The sequence below is a fragment of the Aquarana catesbeiana genome, linkage group LG08 (genome assembly GCF_042186555.1).
Source record: "Aquarana catesbeiana isolate 2022-GZ linkage group LG08, ASM4218655v1, whole genome shotgun sequence".
In the NCBI taxonomy this organism is placed as follows: Eukaryota; Metazoa; Chordata; class Amphibia; order Anura; family Ranidae; genus Aquarana; species Aquarana catesbeiana.
The window spans coordinates 62,708,135-62,728,912 of record NC_133331.1 but is presented as its reverse complement, the minus strand read 5'-3'; the positions used below and the strand labels follow the sequence as shown (position 1 = coordinate 62,728,912).

The window sequence follows — 20,778 nt, the reverse complement described above, 5'->3', positions numbered from 1 at the left end:
TAACGCCCACAAATCTGTACCCACATCATTGAGGTGCACCCCATCACGTCTCAGATACCGCCATGTTTCGAATTCCAATTCATTATGCCGAACAGCTAACCCCCCATTACTGACCACAAACTTACTGATTTCCCTGTTGATCTTCTTCCTGGCTCTGTTCACCCCCTCCACTGACCTAGCCATTCTCCAAGACATCCTGGCAACCATGTCCGACCAAATAATGATCATCTGCGGGAACTCCTTCATCAATCGCCAAATATCAAATTTGATATCCCGCACGATGTCTATCATTGAGCGAATGCCCAAATCGTTCCCGCCAACATGTATCACCAGGACATCTGGAGGACCCTCTCTGTTTGCGTATCGCTGTACCTCTTGAACCAACCTTCCCCACAACATCCCCGGTATCCCAAACCACTTTATATACACTTCCCGTCTGTCAAAACTTAGTTGCCTACCCTCAGGCCTAGCGTCTCCCCTCCGAGCCCCCCAACATACATACGAATGGCCCATAATCCAGACCATTCTCGGTGCTGCACCTGAAATTAGAAGAAAACAAAACACTATTCTCAACATTGACTATACCAACTATAATACTTGTCCTAATCAGATAACTAAATGTATGCCCCACATAAACCAACAGAAAGCAACCCTGTCCCTTATAATTTTATTGCCAGTTGTGGCCTAACATAAGATTGGAATCTGTTCGATTCCCACCGTCCGATCCTTTTTATCACCTCCACATCCAACCCCAGCCTGGCCGCTTCCGTCGCGGCTCCAATCCTAAATGAGTGGGATGAAAAATCCTTCTCCTCCAGCCCCAGCCCCTGTAAACATTTTTTAAACACAGCTACAAACTGGAAACGTGACAACCAAGTACCCTTTTGATGCACTAGTAAGGGGCCTTGAAAATCCGGCCTAACCTTCAAGAATTTCCGGACCGTGCCCACCGGGCACTGGGGGGAACCATGAATAGGATAAATTCGCACCATCCTGCCTCTTCCCCCCTGATCCGTCTTCGACTTCCTCAAAAATATCGATACCCCCTCCTCATCAAGTTGCACCTCCTGTAACCTAATTCCCCCTTGCACTTTTTTGGAAGGACTAACTAGCTCCCCTATCCTAAACGCTCCAAAAAATGCCAACACGAAAGCAACCTTAAACAAAACGACCTCGTATTCAGATGAGCAAACCACCCCCAACTTATCCCCAATACCCCTCAATATCTCAAAAGTTACCGGTCTCCTCGAATCACGCTTAACCACCGCCCTCCTGTAACCCTTCAACGCTTGTCGTACCCAAAATTCCTTGGTGACGTCGGGCTGCCCTTGTAGTTTGAAAAGGAAAGCCAAACCGGCCAACTGCGTATTCATCCTTGACACGGACACGCCCTCGTCCAATTTCTGGACCACATAAAACAGCAATAGAGAACTTACTCCTTGGCCTACCGGATCCTCCCCCAAAGCTTGTACAAATGATATCCATTCCTGCCATACCCTATTGTATGAGGCCCATGTATTCTCACTTACCGACCGCTTAATCCATCCCTCTATGATGCCAGCGCAATCTCCCACAGCCAGTCTGGACAAGGTATCCCTTGTTGCTCCGCGTCCGGCGCCAACTCCCGGAACCTGTCCCACTGGAAGCGAGACAGCGCATCAGCAATAACGTTTTCCACCCCCGGCAAATGCACAGCATGAATGAAAACATTCAGTTGTAGACATCTTAGGATTAAATGCTGCAGCAGTCTGATCACCGGCGGAGATGACGCCGTGACCCTGTTTATCACTTGCACCACCCCCATGTTATCCCCATGAAAGCGCACTTTCAGATCCCTGAATGATGCACCCCATAGTTCCACTGCCAGAACTACTGGAAACAATTCCAGTAGAACCAAGTTCTTCGTGAAGCCCTCTTCTATCCAAGCTTGTGGCCACGGACCCGCGCTCCATTTTCCCCGGAAAAAAGCACCAAAACCTGTTGATCCTGCGGCGTCGGTGAACAATTCCAAGTCAAAGTTACTGACTGGTCCTGACATCCACATTGCCCTGCCATTAAAGGATTCCAGGAAGGTATGCCATACCTTCAGGTCCTCCCTGTGCGTTTTCCTCAATCTCACGAAATGTTTAGGCGATTTTATCCCGCTCGTGCTGGCCGCCAGCCGGCGACTGAACACTCTCCCCATCGGAAGTATGCGGCAAGCAAAGTTCAGCTTGCCCAACACCGATTGCAACCTACGCAGTTGTACCTTTTTAATTCCTATCAGCCCTGCCACTTCTTTTTTCAAATCCTCCAATTTGTCAGCAGGCAATCTGCATTCCATTGCATCCGAATCTAGCACGATAACCAAAAACGTGATGACCGCGCAGGGTCCCTCCGTTTTTTCGGCCGCCAGTGGAATGCCGAATCTGCCCGCTATATGCTGCAATGAAGCCAGCAACACCGCGCATACTCTAGAAGAGGCCGGGCCTATGCATAGAAAGTCATCCAAGTAGTGAATTATCGAATTCACCCCGGATACATCCCTTACCACCCATTCCACGAAGGAACTGAATTGTTCAAATATCGCGCACGACACTGAACAACCCATGGGTAAGCATTGATCGACATAAAAACCGCCGTTCCAGTGGCACCCGAGCAACCGGAAACTATCCGGGTGAACCGGCAACAGACGAAACGCTGATTCTATGTCTGCCTTAGCCATCAAGGCGCCTTTCCCATAGTGTCTCACCCACCGCACCGCAGCATCAAAGGACGTGTACGTCACTGAGCATGCATCTTGATCTATTGCGTCATTCACGGATCCCCCTTTCGGGAAGGATAAGTGGTGAATGAGCCTGAATTTGTTGGGTTCCTTTTTGGGCACCACGCCCAGCGGGGACACCACCAAATCAACTATGGGTATTACTGGGAAAGGGCCAACCATCCTCCCCAATGCCACTTCCTTCTGCAGTTTCTCCGAAACCACTTCAGGATGTTGCAGGGCAGACTTTAAATTCTTGGGCACCGGGGGAGTCACTGATAAACTACATGGAATCCTAAAACCCCGCGCAAAGCCCTCTTCCAATAACGATGCTGCCTCTCTGTCAGGATACTTACCGAGAAACGGCCGCATCCTTTCCACCATCACCGGAGTCCTCCCTTTTGTTCCCAGCCTCTCCCTGTCGGCCTTTTCCTTGTTTAAAGCATCTGGATGATGGATGTGTTCCCCCGCAGCCTGAGCACTCATGCTTATACTTACATGTTCCGCCAAACTTACAGGATCCTGAGTTATACTGCCAACAAACCCCTTTCTTGTTTCCAGCCGAATGTCCCTGGGTGAACGGTCCACCGGCTCCCCCCTGAAAAAACTGGTTTTGTGCCCTCGCCGTCGTCATCAAGCGCATCCATAGGCTGATGTCCTTATGGTCCCACCGTAGCTCTGGGCGAACCGCTCTCCTTTGCCTAAACTGTTCATCGTATCGCAACCATGCCGAACCTCCATATACTCTATACGCTTCCCCAATCGCATCCTGATAGCAGAAAAGCGCCGAACAGTGTTCCGGCTGCTTCTCCCCTATCACACTTGCCATGATCGCGAACGCTTGTAACCAATTCGTGAATGTCCTAGGTATCAGCCTATACCTTCTCTTTTCCTCATCTTCTTTTTTAGAGTCATCCGGCTTGACTCTATCAAGATTGAACTTCTCCAAGGGCAGCAATGAAAATATTTCCACATACTCACCCTTCCATAATTTCTCCCGCACTTCCTGTTTCAAGTGCGCTCCTAACGGCCCTTCGTAGCACACATACACCTCACAGCGAGCCGCGTCCGCCAGCCTAATGATGTCCTTCCTTGCCGCCGCCTCTCCTGTCGGCGCTGTTTTTTCCTTCCCCTGAGCAGCTCCACTCCCCGTAGCTTGCTGATCAGGTGACGTGACCACAGCCGCAACCGCTGTTGTCGGGTCCCCTCCAGCCCTTCCTAAATCCTTCCCCGTCTGCTGTGTCCATGCAGCTCTCGGGCCCTCCCCCGGCTTCTCTGCAGCCTCCAACCTCTGCACTAGTTCCTTAATTCCCGTTAAAAACCCCAGGAAACCCTGTGTTCCTGCACCTATGCCAGACCCCGCTATGCTGTTTTCTAAACCTACAATCCCCGATCTAACATCTGATGCATCATTTAAGCTAGACAGTGCATTGATCTGTGTTGGCTCACCTGGCTGCCTAGGTGTTGACCCATCAGCCGACCGTCTGCCCTCTTCTGGCCCCATCCTCCTGGGCAGGGGGGCCGCATCCTCCTCCGATCCGGATTCCTCCTCTCTTCCGCTCCGACCTGGCTCTTCCTCTGAAGCCGATGGAGGCCCGCCCTGGATGTGTACCGCGGCTGCCGCGTTGCTCGCCATCCTTCCCCTCCTCCGCGCAGCGAAACCTCCGGCGGACTTCCGGCTTGCCTTCCCAGGACCGGTGTGTGCTACCTCAGCCCTGCTAGCCTCCGCTCCGGTAGCTGTTAGTCCAGCCCTGTTTCTTTCTCCTCTCTGCCTGTCCCCTGCCGTGGAACTAGAAGGCCCGGGGATCCCTGCAGGCAGTGCAGCTGAAGCAATGGCGGCGCTCCCCGCCGTCATCCTGGGGGCGGGGCTTGCGCTCTCAGTACGTCTCCCGCTCCGAGGCCTAGCTGTGGCCGGATCCCAGTCACGTCTCTCTTCTTGTCCCGCCGGGGCCGCGCGCCCGCTGGCCCGCTCTCTCACTGCAGCACGTTTTGCCGGAGGGCCCCCCGGGAGTCTGGATGACAGACTACCCGAGTGCCGCTGCGCAGACGTCATGCGGTCCGGCGAGAACCGCTCAGGAGGCCGATAGCGGCGCGCTCTAGTGCCGCTTCTCTCTCCTACACTTGCCTGCCTAGTTGAGCCCTGTAGCGCGGCTGCGATAGTCTCCTGCAGCCACTCGGCTCCCCTAACCGCTGCTTCCTCCCGCAACTGGGCCATTAGCCCCTCTAATTCAGCCATGATAGCCACACCACCTACCTGAGAACTTTCCTAAACTTTCTGTTGTCCCTCCCAGCGCAGAAACTCCTTTTAACTAGTCCCACCCCTGATCCTCCCTCCCCCTCGGCTCTAAACTCACCAATTAACTTTAACCCTTACACTGCTACCATTGTCATGTGCGCCCTTTGCATACATCATTGCATGCTGTTGCTCCAGGCTTTTCTTTTTCTAGTTAGCCTAGTAGTCCGTTATTTCACTTGTAACGCATGGTGTCAGGTCAGCATTCGGCATAAAATCCTTCCTGTTCAGGTGGTGGTGTATGACATTTTGCATGAGGTGGATAAAATTCGGGTGCTTGAGAGAGACAAACGGAGTCAGGGGGCTTGGTTGAAGGCGTGGAGGGGTTTCAAGCCTCCCTGACTGCCAGGAGTCTCTTTCCCGGGTGTGGCTGTCTGTCTCTTATCACCCTAGATTTTTTTTTTTTGGATTTATTTTTGATAAATGGCTGCGTACATAGGTGAGGTGTTGTGCCTCTTAGGCCCTCTCTGCTGCTTTATGTAAATAGTTTTCTAAAAATGTTTTTGGTAGTGGATTATGTATATATTGTAAATATTCTGAACATGGATGTGTATTCCTTGGATTTCTGTTGACGTTTTGTACTATGGTTTTGTTTTTTTACTTTTCTATAAATTGGTTGCTTGATTCTTTTAATAAAAGATCAATAGTGCCCCATACATGGTGTCAGTGGGAGAATTAGCTCGCCATAGAGACATATATAAATGGAGCAAAAATCTGTGGTGGATCCTGCTGCATTAAAGTCTATGTAGTCCTTGTAGTTCCACAGCTGTGCGCTGTGGCAAACAAGAGAGGGGAGAGTAAAGGAAGTCCAGTGTGTCAGGGCCAGCCTTAGGCAGGGAAGCAGAAGCAATCTCCAAGGTCTGTAAGAGAAGAAAAATGCAGGCGCCTCTGGGTATGGACTGTTACATATACAGTGAATCACAATAGTAAAAACTCACTCTCCCTCACTCTCACTCTCTCGACTCTACCTGCAGACTAAGTGCCATGGATGCATCACTGGACCTTTACACACCTAAGATGTGCCTGTCATTGAGTAATAAAAGTGAGTTTCTACTATTGTGATTCATTATATATATGTAATAGTCCATACTCAGAGGCGCCTGCATTCTTTTCTTCTCTGGAATAGCTCGCCATTAGTTGTGTCAGTGGGAGGAAAAGTGCCCCATACATGGTGTCAGTGGGAGGAATAGCTCACCATTGTTGGTGTCAGTGGGAGGAATAGCTCACCATTGTTGGTGTCAGTGGGAGGAATAGCTCACCATTGTTGGTGTCAGTGGGAGGAATAGTGGCCCATCTTTAGTGTCAGTAAAAAGACTAGTGCCCCATCATTGGTGTCAGTAGTAGGAATAGAGTGGCAGGAACTACTCCCCACTGTTGGTGACAGGGAGGGGGAGTAATGTCCCAAGGGCTGGATAAAAGCAAGCAAAGAGCCCCATGTGGTCCGCAGGCCACTGTTTGGAGACTGTATTAGACTGTGGCTTTCCCAAACCAGCATTTCAAGCCAGGAAGTAGATGGTGACCCTGGATTACGATGGTGGCCTAAAAGATGGTGCTGTACTTCTGATGAGAAAAGAAAATTAAGGCATTGTCAGGTCTCTGTGAAAGGTAAAAAATACCTGAAAGGGTTACACTGACATGTAACTCTTAACACAAAATAAAAAACATCAAATTTTATAGTCTATGCTAGGTCCACCTTAAAGGGGTTGGAAAGCGTTGTGTTTTTTCACCTTAATGCATCATATGCATTAAGGTGAAAAAACTTCTGTCACTGAGCAGCCCCCCAGCCCCCCGCTTTACTCACCTGATCCCGTTTGTTCCCAAGGTGGGGACGGGCTCTACCTCTCTGCCCGGAGGTTCTCGGATCTTGATTGGATAGATTGATAGCAGCACAGCCATTGGCTCCCGCTGCTGTCAATCAAATCCAATGACGCGTGTTCCGGGGCCGAGTCCGGCATTCAGTGTCTATGGACTCAGGAGCGCGCCCGCACCCAAGGAGAGCGTTTCTTCTAGGGGGTTTACTGATGCGGGGAGGAGCTGATAGCGCTGCCAGGGGACCCCAGAAGAGGTGGATCAGGGCCACTCTGTGCAAAACTAACTGCACAGTGCGGGGAAGTATGATATGTTTGTTATTTAAAAAAAAAAAAAAAAAGGGGGGGGGGGGTTTACAATAGATATGTGCAGAATGAAAAAAATTGTTTTGTCTCGATTCATTATTTGCATAAAAAGTTTAGTCAAATTTGTTTCATTCGTTTAATTCGTTTTCAGAATTCGTTTTGTTTATTCGTTCTCGAATCGATTCAAAAAGTTTTCGAATAGTTTTCGAATTTGAATAGTTTTCCGATTTCCAAAAATAATAAAATAGACTAGAAAATAAAGGAATAGAACAGAAAAAAAAAAAAAAAAAATATATATATATATATATATATATATATATATATATATATATATATATATATATATATATATATATATATATATATATATATATATATATATTTTTTTTTTTTTTTTTCTATTCCATTCCTTTATTTTCTATTTTATTTAATTCTCTTTGGAAAATGGAAAACTATTCAAATTCAAAAACTATTCGTTTTTGAAAACTGTTCAAAAACTTTTCAAATTCAATAACTATTTGAATTCGAAAACTATTCGAAAACGATTCAAAAACGATTCGAATTTAAATTTCGTCCGAATTTTTTTTTGTCATTTCGGATTTCTTTCCATTCGGTACTATTCTAATTTGGAAATTCGGATACATACGAATTTCTAAATAACAAAAATTCGTCTGAATTTTCATTTGGAATGAAATGAACGGCACATGTCTAGTTTACCACCCCTTTAACCATTTCATGATCAGAGTCCATTGAAACCTAGATGTTCAGACCAAATATGACAATAATTCAGTGACTAATTTGCCTACATAAAAAATGTTTATACTTAAGGACATTTTATTTAGGTCTTTTTTCTTTTTTGTTTTTATTTTTAATCAATTACTGTACCTGCTCATTTTTTTTTATTATAAGCTAATAAATGGGCACAAATGTAAAAAACATGTTTTGTTATTTTACACTTTTATTCAGATTTTTAAAACATTTGTATCTATAATATTTTGTACACACTATGCAAATGCATTTTAACAGATGCAGGTGTCATGTTTGTTTGTAAACGATGACATACCTCAGAAGACATTCTTTAGGACAAAACATTAAAGAGCGGAGCCAGGCGGTGACTTTGTCACACTGGCTTGGACGGGTGGAATTTTCCAGTGTTTTGCCTGATATATTTTCCTTGCTTGTGAATAATTACCTTTATTCATAAAACTGATTTGAACTACTACACTATGTAGTGTCCTCTTTCCTTCTCTGCCCAGAAGACTCAGATATGCTATACGTGGTTACCATCACACTACATAGAGGAGTAGAGGAGAGAGCTATCTGTCCTTCTGTGATCAGTATAAAGAGATGTGAGACCTGCAGTCCAACCTTTTGGTAAGCAGATGTGTTTGGTGGCAGCTGGAGCTCTAATGTGTGTGAAGGTGTTAACAAGATTCATAGTGGGCTTCTTCTCTAAGTTTAATTCATTTTGGCATTTACAGTTGGTTTTGCTGGTCACCCAAATGCAATCTAGTGTATAATTTGTGTAGCGCTACCCCCATAGGGGCTGGTGATTGTGGTTTATCTCCCAACCTGCACAGCCAGTCACACGAATTTCCAAACACACTGAGTCAAGAAGAAGTCCTTGCACTTTGTTTTTTTTTTTTTTTTTTTTGTTTTATTGGGGGAATTAAACTTGGATGGGGATTATATACACTCTGTTATATACAACCTCTTCTCTTTCACCTCCAGCACATACACAAAGCAAATGTCCTTTGCAGGCAGGGACCCTTTTGTATAGCAAAAATAAGGTAGTCCTGCATGCTAGCTGTCCTACATGTGGCTACTGCTCCCAGTATGACCTCCTCAGGCACTGCCAGCCCTCCTGGCTGCAGCTGCCCCTTTCCACTGCCCATGCCACCGCAATCCTCCTAACTGGCTCTGCACCCATCCCAGACTGCTCCATCCCAGTCCTCTCAAGCGTGCCTCCCAGTCCTCCTGACTGTGTGTCAGCCCTCTTGGTTGTTCCTTGTCCTCCTGGAGACTTGCCCGGCAGTGTTCTCCCACTGTCCTCTTTGCTCCCAGTGCCTCCTGGCCAGGACACCTCTGTGATTTTGGGAAGGCCCTGTCCACACACTAGCCCAGGCCCAAGGTCACCCCCCCTCAGAATGGGGAGCTCCCTCAAAGGCCACAACAACCTATCACTCTATCTCCAGCTTCCACCCCAACTCTCCTCCCCAGCTGGGGTGACCCAGTGTCAGGGCTGGGATCAGCCCTTCCTTCTCTGAGCTGTCTGCTCAGCTGTCAGCTAGTTGCCAGCTCCTATCTCTCCACAGGTACCGCAGCTGTTGATGATATCCTGCTCTTCAGTCCTGCCTACTTAAGTTGTCCAGCCCAGAGGATCTCTGCCTTCGCCTTAGTCAACATCACAGAGATGTTCTCCTGCATTCCTGTTAAAAGACTTGCTTGGCTGACAGAACTTTTGGCTCCAGATCCTGCTTGCTCTTTCTCTACGCTCATCTCCAGCTCCCTGATGTTTGGCTTGTCTGACTATCCGTTCCGGTTCCTGAACTCTGGCTATGTTTTGACTATGTTTGTTCTATTTACTTTTATTTTTAAACAAGTGTGATTTAACTGTACTTCTGTCTCCGCCTGATTTCATGGTTTTTGACACTCAGAGTATTTGAGGGGGCCTGCCCACTGCCAACCCACGTTAGGGATTGGTCAGGGCCCTCAGAATACTCCAGGCAGCTCCACCTTACTTCCCCTCCATCTTTCTAGAAGGTTCCAGCACATTCTAAAATTAGGGGGGAGGTCTCAGTGATGCTGCCTGTGAGTCATCCAGCTCTCCCTGGATCTCTGCCCAACCCAGGAAAAGACACAGACAGACTTGACTGCCAGCCAAGCCTACAAAGCTTTACCTACACTACACAAAACTCTAGCACACTAGCTACAAAGCTAGGGGGAGCTACACTTGGAATGTATTTTTAATAATGAGGTGGGCTTTATCTGACTTGCTGTAGCGTCTATTGCACAATGTGAGAAGCTCACAGTGTGCAGTGAATTCAAAGTAAGCCATTCAGTACAGTGCAAGACTGAAGGAGAGGCTGGAGTTCAGCTTTAAATGCGGCTGAAGGAAAAATATAATTTAATGTAAAAATAACCAAAGTCAGGTGCATTTTACATATTGTGTATAAATATTTTAATGCAGTTTTCCCCGTTTCTTCTTAAGCTGTTAACATAAAAATTTTGGAATAGTCTCATTTTACAAACATGCAGACACAATCAAATGTTCGGTATGGGAACTAAAAGTTTTCACCGGCAGATTACACGCTATTTGTGAGAATGGCGTTCCTATAAATATCTCCTGCAGTTTTTGCTTTGTCTGTGTGATTATCTCCTATTCAAGAGCAACATTCAGATTCAATCAATTTTTGGAAGATGAGCTACAGCTAAAAAGTTGCGTCTCTGGAAGATGCAGGACTAAATGTATGTATTGTATTTATCTATTTAAGGTACTTACAGTATATAGCACCAACCATTTTACGCAGCGCTTTACATATACATTGTACATTCACATCAGTCCCTACCCTCAAGGAGCTTACAATCTAAGGGTCCCTAACTCACATTCATACATACTAGGGATAATTTAGACAGGATCCAATTAACCTACCAGCATGTCTTTGGAGTGTGGGAGGAAACCGGAGTACCCGGAGGAAACCCACGCAGGCACAGGGAGAACATGCAAACTCCAGGCAGGTAGTGTCATGGTTGGGATTCGAACCAGCGACCCTTCTTACTGCTAGGCGGAAGTGCTACCGACTACACCAAGAAGAATAGTTTCCTCACCAAGTTTACTGATATCTGAATTTTTTATGCATTTTGCTAATGATGACATTTTTTTTAAAAATGGATGTGGACAAAACAAATAGCCCTAGGTTCACTTTAGACGTAAGTTGTTTTGGAAAAATTTAGTGGACACCTGACCATATGAGCTTGTTGGACATCCTATGCCAAAACCCTGGCCATTAATATGGAGTTGTTCCCTCATTTGAAGCTATAAACCATTCCATTGTAGCTCTGGCTGTATGTTTATGGTCATTGTCCTGCTGGAAGGTGAATCTCCACCCCAGTCTCAAGTCTTTTGTAGACCAACAGGTTTTCTTCTAAGATTGTCTTGTATTTGGCGCCATCTATCTTCCCATCAAATCTGACCAGCTTCCCTGTCCCTTCTGAAGAAGTGCATCCCCACAACATCATGCTGACACCACCATGTTTCACTGTGGGGATGGTGTGTTCAGGGTGATGTGCAGTGTTAGTTTTCGCCACACATAGCATTTTTCTCTTTGGCCAAAAAGTTCAATTTTGGTCTCATCTGACCAGAGCACCTTCTTCCACATGTTTGCTGTCCCCCCCCACATGGCTTCCCACAAACTGCAAATGGAACTTCTTATGGCTTTCTTTCAACAATGGCTTTCTTCTTGCCACTTTTCCATAAAAAACAGATTTGTGGAGAGCACGACTAATAGTTGTCCTGTGGACAGATTCTCCTACCTGAGCTATGGATCTCTGCAGCTCCTCCAGAGTTACTATGGGCCTCTTAGCTTTTTCTCTGATTAATGCTCTCCTTGCCTTGGTCTGTCAGTTTAGGTGGACGGCCATGTCTTGGTAAGTTTGCAGTTGTGCCATACTCTTTCTGTTTTTGGATGATGGATTGAACATTGCTCCATGAGATGTTCAAAGCTTGGGATATTTTTTTATAACCTAACCCTGTTTTAAACTTCTCCACATCTTTATCCCTGACCTGTCTGATGTGTTCCTTGGTCTTCATGATGCTGTTTGTTCACCAAGATTCTCTAACAGAAAAGGGCTTCACAGAACAGCTGTATTTATACTGAGATTAAATTACACACAGGTAGCCGTGTTGCCAACCCCCCAAAGTGAAATCTACTGGCAGGATGCCGAAATTTACAAACGGCACCAATTTTTTACTGGTACTGCAAAAAAGTACCTAAATTACAGTTTTCAGTGCCAAACAGTGCAAATATCAATATTTAAACTATAAACATATAGCTAGTGCGATTAGCAATGTGTTTAAAGCGGTTGTATAGTCTTTTTTTTTTACTTTTACCTACAGGTAAGCCTATAATAAGGCTTACCTGTAGGTAAAAAAAATATCTCCTAAACCTTTACGGTTTAGGAGATATTCCCCTTGCTATGCGCCGCTGACTGCAGCGGCGCATGCGCACAGGGGATTCTCGGCTGAAGCCCGGCAGCTGCCGGACCTTGCCGAGTAAGAAATCTCCCACACGCATGCGCGGGAGTGATGACATCGCGGCTCCAGCCACTCACAGCGCTGGAACCGCGATACCCGGAAGACACGCCGAGGCAACATGACAGCTCCCTCGGCGTGGACCAGGTAAGATACTGACGCCTCATTCTAAGGTAAGTATTTCATAATGAGCTAGTATGCGGTGCATACTAGCTCATTATGCCTTTTGCTTTACAGGGTTAAAAAAAAAAAAAAAAAATTGCGGGTATACAACCGCTTTAATAAATTTTATATCAGAGTCCACTGCTTTATCTTTACAGCAGAGTTCCCACTTACATCGGGGTCTGCAGACTGAGTTCCCCCTTGCACTGTAAGAGGAATCCTCTGATGTAAAGGGGAACGCCAGAAACTGTGATGTGGGGGGCACTCTGGTGACCAGAGACCACCTTCCGTAGAGTAAATACATTAAGGTAAGGGGAGATCCCCAAAATTAGGGGGGGCCTTTATATCAGCGCCCCTTACATTATTGTATTCACTCCCCCTTACATCAGCAACCCCCCTCCCCCCCTCAGACTGGCATGGCGATGCTGTCACTGACCTCCTCTCAGGTGCACCGTGCAAGGCTCAGTCAGATGGCTCCAGCTTGGTGGCTCTGGTTTTATCCTATAGTCTCCTCTCCATGGTCCACACGTCTGACTTCTCCCATGACCCCCATCCTGACAGCGCTCCCACTCTTGACTCCTCTCCAGACTCCCCCTCAGAGACTCTAGACATGATGCAAGAGATGGTTAGAGGCTGTAGACATGATAAAAGGAGATGGTTAGAGGCTGTAGACATGATAAAAGTAGATGGTCAGAGGCTGTAGACATGATACAGGAGATGGATAGAGGCTGCGAACATGATACAGGAGATGGATAGAGGCTGCGAACATGATACAGGAGACGGTCAGAGGCTACAGACATGATACAGGAGATGGTCAGAGGCTGTGAACATGATATAGGAGATGCTCAGAGACTGTGGACATGATACAGGTAATGGTCAGAGACTGTGGACATGGTAGTTTCCTCCTCTACCCCCCTTCATAATACCATACTTCTCTACATCAGTGTCCTTCCTCCTGTGCCCCTTTCACTGTGCTGCTGCAGTCCACCACCTCCACCTTCAGCCTGCTCTGGGAAGGGTTTATTGGCTGGGGCCACTCCTGACTGACTGTCTCTGGGACTGAATCACTCGCTCTCATATACTCTCCCGGGCCAGGCCCTGGCCCCTGTCTGACTCTCTCTGAGACTGACTCAGAGTCACTCTTTCTATCCCCCCCTCCTCCCCGAGTGAGCACACTGAGCAGCAGAGGAGAGCACTGTAATGCCCCGTACACACGGTCGGATTTTCCGATGAAAAATGTGTGATAGGACCTTGTTGTCGGAAATTCTGACCATGTGTAGGCTCCATCACACATTTTCCATCGGATTTTCCGACACACAAAGTTTGAGAGCAGGATATAAAATTTTCCGACAACAAAATTTGTTGTCGGAAATTCCGATCGTGTGTACACAAATCCGATGGACAAAGTGCCACGCATGCTCAGAATAAATATAGAGATGAAAGCTATTGGCCACTGCCCCATTTATAGTCCCGACATACAGTACGTGTTTTACGTCACCGCGTTTAGAACGATCGGATTTTCCGACAACTTTGTGTGACCGTGTGTATGCAAGACAAGTTTGAGCCAACGTCCGTCGGAAAAAATCCTAGGATTTTGTTGTCGGAATGTCCGAACAAAGTCCGACCGTGTGTACGGGGCATTACTGTCCAAGGCAGGGAAATACCACAATTCTGGAGCTGCCTGTGGTGAAGCTGTGTTTTGTCTGCATTGCTGGACTTTGCCTTTCATTCATGCTTCCTTCTCTCTCTCCCCTAATCTGCGCTCTGCCTTTTTTTCCCCCCCTATCTTCTATTCAGGAAAAAAAATGTGTGGTGGTGTGCACTGCAAGCTTACCTATTAATCAAGTTACTGAGCTGAAAAAAAAAAAAAGCAGAAAGGGGAATAGAAGGAGAGGGAGAAAGAGAGAGAAGGGGGTTGCAGCAAGCAAGGTAGGTGGGTGTACAGAGCCAGCAGTGGGGTAGGATGCTGCCAAAGAGAGGGAGTAATAATATACAAGCCATCATCCTTCCCTGCCAGCACACTCCCAGCCCTGACATATGAGCTTGCTGTGGGAGGCTAGGAAAAGGAAAAATCTTTAGGATCAGAACTTCTGAATCCTCCTGAGTCTCCCCGACGCCCGACCTCTTTGTGCAATCTGCAGTGCACAGCCACTCATCGTCCGACACCGACCAGGGCACTCTGTGTCTCTGTAGTGTACTGGCTGGGCAGGTGACAGGCTCACGTCAGCAGTCCGACTCCGCCGCACTGTCCTTAGCTGCTGTCTGCTGCTCTGTCCACTGACTCAAACATGAAGCTCCTCTGTCCATCCGCCCTCAGCTCCTGCTTTTTTTAAGTCTTAAGTTTTAAGCTTTTTAAGGCTGACATCATCATCCGGTGGGCAGAGGCAGCACTCGTGGATCGGATCTTCTCGGCGATTTCCACAAACTGCACATGCGCAGTTCTGACCCGCCGTCACCACCATATTTTTTACTGGCACATATCTGCTGCTATGGACATTTACAGGCGGTAGAAAAATGCCCTGTTTATACGGGCTGCCCGTAAATCTACAGGCGGTTGGCAACACTGACAGGTGGACTTTATTTACTAATTAGGTGATTAATGGAAGGCAATTGGTTCCACTAGATTTTAGGTTAGGGGTATCAGAGTACTTGGGGGAAAGGGGAGATTTGGGACTTTATATGAGGCATAGGACCCGTAGGTACAATGCTTCCATCCCTGTTTGACAATTCATTGAAGAAAGAGGTTTGGGACTTTCTATGAAGCATACAGCTGGGGGGGTGACCATGATGAAAATTGCGTCTGACCAGTTCGTTATATAACTGTAATTACTAAATTTCAATACAATGCACATACGAGTATAATAGAATAAAATGTATTTCATATATGATGTGTACAAACAAAACATTATAATAATATAGCCTAATAATCCATAATAATAATAATAATAATAATAATACCGTCAGACACATAACCCATGTATCACACAATACATATATAAAAGTGCATGATTGTTATAACATATTGCAATAAAACAGAATAAAATTCATGGAATGATCCTGACTGTAAACATGATAGTGGCATCAACATAGCTCGACGTGTTTCCCTCCCCTTCCCTCTTTGCCTTCTGGAGACGTTGGGGATCGGGCTTACGTCTCGCTGCGCATCGGCACATGTGATGCTAGCACGCTGACGTCAATGTGCAGGCGCTGTGTAATGACATTGGCGTTACTGTGAGGGAGTTTGGCGCCAATTGCAGAGCGGACTATCCTGCTTAGGTGATGGCGCCTCCCCTTCACTTTTTCGCCAGCGTGACGTTGGTGGTCACCCTTGATTACACTAGAGTACATATACTCCCCTCAGTTATTTATATATATATTTTTTTTTTTCATGCCCTCAGCTTGCAGTGTCATTTTGGAACAACTGCTCCCACTTGTTTTCAAAGTGCAGCCCTACACATAGGGGAAAAACACACCTAAGTATGGGATTAGGAGATGAGGCACAGGTGCACACAGCACCTGGGTTTGCTTATCCCCGCCCCCCTCTTCCTCTATATATATATGTGAGCTGCTGAACACAGTGAGGAGCTCTCCCATCAAGGATAGACGCTGGTCTGAAAGGCATGATTCTCTTTTTTCACTGCACAAGGTCACAGATGTTCTCTGTGGTAGCTGGCCTCTTTGGACATTGTGCATCAATTTGGACCATGTGTGTTGGCCTAGGAGTTCCAGGTAGTATTATGGTAGAATTTTCTTCCTTTCCCTTTCACCTTTTATTTAGTGTGTAATTTCTATTTCACATGTAGCCCCATGGGTTGGGGTATATTAAGTCACCTTTATATTTCCCCTTACTCTACACTTAGATATGGCATTTTCCCATACGATCACATTTTCACTCACTCCCTCTGGGTGATAGCATTGGCCCACATTTTACCATGTTAAATAGGTAAACTTCATACTATATGTAATAATACACATAATTTCAACACTTATTTGCAGAGGTTCCACGGATATGCCATTCACCTCACCCCTGAGCATCCACGGGGGAACCTTACACTCAGGGACATCCATCTACTGAGTGTTTTACCATCAAATATCTTGGGTTTTCCACCTCAGCTCCCGGGGGTAGTGAATTTTTCAGCCGGCCTGCAGCTCCCATCACTTTATTTCAGACTCATAGCTATATTGTATGGGTGGATATTTTCCATACTTTTGTTTTTCCTCCCCCTCCCCTGCCCTCTTATATTGAGACCAATTATTAATGTGTACAACTTATGAATTATAGATATATATCAAGCATCTGCTCCTGATGAGTGGAGGTCATTCAAGCTATGTTGATGCCACTATCATGTTTACAGTCAGGATCATTCCATCAATTTTATTCTGTTTTATTACAATATGTTGTAACAATCATGCACTTGTATATATGTATTATGTGATAGATGGGTTATGTGTCTGACATTATTATTATTATGGATTATTATGCTATATTATTATGACGTTTTGGTTGTACACATCATATATGTAATACATTTTTATTCTATTATACCCTTTATGTGCATTGTATTGAAATTGAGTAATTACAGTTATATAACGAACTGGTCAGACACAATTTGCATCATGTCCACCGCCTCCCCCCCCCCCCCCCCCCCCCCCCCCCAGCTGTATGCTTCATACAAAGTCCCAAACCTCTTTCTTCGAGGGGTATCAGGGTAAAGAGGGCTGAATACAAATGCACACCACACTTTTCAGATATTTATTTATAAAAAAAATTGAAAACCATTTATCATTTTTTTTCCACTTCACAATTATGTGCCACTTTGTGTTGGCCTATTACATAAAATCCCAATAAAATACATTTACGCTTTTGGTTGTATCATGACAAAATGTGGAACATTTCATGAATACTTTTTCAAGGCCCTGTAGTTTTATTTGGTTCTGCCTACACTCCCATTGCTCTTTAATCAAAGGCGGTACAACCCATACTTTTTAGACCAAGCTATCCTTATCCTTGGCAACGGTTAAACTAGCCGGCTGTGCTGCATTATTATCAGACATAATTTATCCGGCAGAGTAATGCTGTGTATTTACCCTACACGGCTGTCCTTTGATATTGTCCTTTTTATTCCCAATGAAAAACGAGAGAGGAAACAAGGTATAATATCCAACCAATGTTTGCTGGCATGAAACAGAGAGTGATTAAAAGTTCTAGCTGCGATGTCCCGCACACTACATCAGCCCGGCTATAACAAGCATTAAAGATGATGGCTGTTATGTTCCCAGATAAGAAATATATTCTTCAAGCTGTCCCGGGGGAAATTTACCAGCTGGCCAATTATTGTTCGATGTGGCAGACACGGTTCACAATACCGTCAGGGGCTTTGCTCAGTCTGAAATGCTATTTTTGCAAGGCCGGGGGAACGAGTACATAGATGGGAGGGGAGGATGTCCTGGACTTTTGGTGAGCGGTCGATTTAAAGAATAAAATTCTGGACTAACAACCCACAGGTGGCAGATTGGAAACAAGTAATTTTAGGGACAACATTTATTGACATAATACAGGGAAGATAGGAATGGTCACTGCTAGGGATAAAGTGAGCCTGTACTTCGCCAGTTCAGGGCAAGGCAGAGGGTTTATTTCAATGCTGCCTCTTTCCTTGGCTCCCTTTGGGGTTTACAGCCCCCATGTGACAGCAGGATCTAGTGATTAGCATATCAGGCACCAAGTAGAACAAAGGAAATATGTGCATATACAGAAAGCATGGGGTGGAGGGCGGGGGGGGGGGGATATTTCCTCTTCCCTTGATATGTTGGTCTAATGACCTTGATTGGAGATACTTCACCTGTCACACATTGATCAGAGTGGGTCAGTGACACAACATGGGTGTTATATAGCAACTTTCCACCCATTCAGACCTGCATTTAAATGTTAGACTTCTAGCACCAACTTACTGTAAGATGCTATGTGACCCAATGATGAAGAATCTAATGAAGATATGAAAAGATGCATCACAATAAGCCATAGGAATCACCTTTACCCATGCCCCCTAATAAGGCATTTTGCATGGTACACTTAATTTAGCTTAACAAATCTGTTCCTACCATGAAAGGAATACTTGCTTGTGCTTGCCCCCAAAGTCAAGGGTTTCAAGTCCTCCCCTGGGTGGGGCATTAAGAGAACCTGTTCCTTTGCCCTGCATGGGAAAAGTCTAGATCCAGTTTAAAGCATGCAGCAGATCAATATGGAGATTATAGTGACTGGTTTTACATCTACTTTTTGTGGTGGCCTAAACCTGGTGCCTTGACTGACCTCTTTAAGCTGGCCTAGACCTGGTGCCTTGGCCTCTTTAAGCCGGCCTAGACCTGGTATCTTGACCTCTTTAAGCTCGCCTATAGAGTGGGGCCTAACACCCCCCGTGTTCGTTTTGCGCCAGAACTCTCGAGCATCAAAAAAGTTCGGACCTGAACCCTGTTAAAGTCTATGGGACCCAAACTTGAAAAATCAAAAGTCCCCATTTTGAAGGCTTATATACAAGTTATTGGCCATAAAAAGGCTATGGGGACCAGTTACTGCCCTAGGGGACATGTATCCATGCAAAAATGTTTTTGTTAAAACATTGTTTTAATTCTTTTTACAGGAACACAGATTTTAATGATGTTTAAAGTGAAACAATAAAAATGAAAAATTCCTTTAAATATAGTGCCTGGGGGGTCCCCTTAGTCTGCCTGTAAAGTGACACATCTGTACCATGTATAGAACCTGCTGCAGCAAAACTGACATTTATAAAGAAAAAAATTACATTTAAATTGCCCGAAATATAATACCATTGCTGGCAATACAAAAGTGTAAAAAAAAAAAAAAACAACGTGATGGTCTCCCCCCAATCCATACCAAGCCCTTCGGGTCTGGTATGGATTTTATGGTGAACCCCATGTCAAAATTTTTTAAAAATGGCGTGGCCCCCCCAAAATCTTTACCAGTTGGTCAGGAAAGTGGGGGGGGGGAATGACGAGCACCCCCCTCCCTCCTGAATCATACCAGGCCACATGCCACAAAGAACCCCCCTACCCATTCACCAAAAAAAGTGTCAAACATAAATAAAAATAGAAGGCAGTTTTTGACAATCTCTTTATTAAAAAAAAAAAAAACCAATGTCCCCCAATGTAGATCCACCATCAATCACGAAGCCTGCCGCACCGCCAGACCTCGTTGTTTTTTGCCATGTATGGCCTGTGAGCGGTTCGTTTTTATCAATTTTTTTCCAAGGTAGTGTTCTGCAGTATTATAACTTGTTGCTGCCCCTCAATCTGTTGTTGATTCTATCTGCAGAATTTGTAAGCAGCTTCTGTCATACACAAGTCAACAGCCTTGAATCTACTGAGAGCTATTAAAGTCTTAGTAAGGCTGATTTTAATGAATGTGCCAGTGCAGTGTGTATAGTCATCAGTGTGAACAATAAACAAGATAAAGGAACTGAGGTCAAAAACAGATTAGTAATCAGCTTCTGCACACAAGAACCTCTTGTATATATGAAAAAGGTAGCATTCACAACACAGTTGAAAAAATAAAAAAAAGAGCCAAGAAGTTATGGCCAGGAAAAGAATGAAGTATCCTTTATTCTGCTTTTTGATTAGTCTTTATTTCTTTACTTTATTCTTTATTTCTGTATGTAACATATATTTTTATATATTTTATGCAGTTAAACTGAATTTTCTAGAGAACATTGAACTATTCACATCTTCTTGCTCTAAGGCTGGGTTCACACCATTGCGAATTGGATGCAGAATTCCCACATCCAATTTGGAATAGCAGGAGATTTTGAGTGTCTCTCTATGGAGCCGGTTCACATATTTTCGCAGCAGGTCCAGTGCGTTTTGCAGAAAAATGCTGTGCATCTTTTGGTCCATTTCAGGTCCGAATTCAGCCAAAAATTGGACCTGAAACTGTGAACCAGCACGCGCCGGACCCCTGCTGTGAGCCGCATGCGGCTCTTATGTGAACCGAGCCTAAAGGATCCTACCCTTGAATGTTCTCATCGCACTCATACGCAAATACTATAATGGCAATTTAAAACTGAAGCTAATTGAACAGTTGGAACTGGAATTCTTTTCAGACAGTCTTGTGATTGAGGTACCCCTGCCAAACAGCAAAGCCAGGTGCTAGAGCTCCAATGAGGTTAAGCCCTAAAGCTTGGTATTTTTAGTAGATTGTGGTGAG

The 20,778-nt window shown here is 45.3% G+C and overlaps 1 protein-coding gene across 1 annotated transcript in view; it reads right to left on the bottom strand.

Moving 5' to 3' along the window:
* Positions 1-659: 659 nt before the first annotated feature.
* Positions 660-20,778, bottom strand: part of LOC141106668 (integrase/recombinase xerD homolog) — a 124,440-nt gene continuing 104,321 nt past the window's right edge. Inside the window, exon 2 of the mRNA XM_073597609.1 lies at positions 660-1,403. Coding sequence (XP_073453710.1) covers positions 660-1,403 — 744 coding nt within the window. The remainder of the gene's footprint in view (positions 1,404-20,778) is intronic.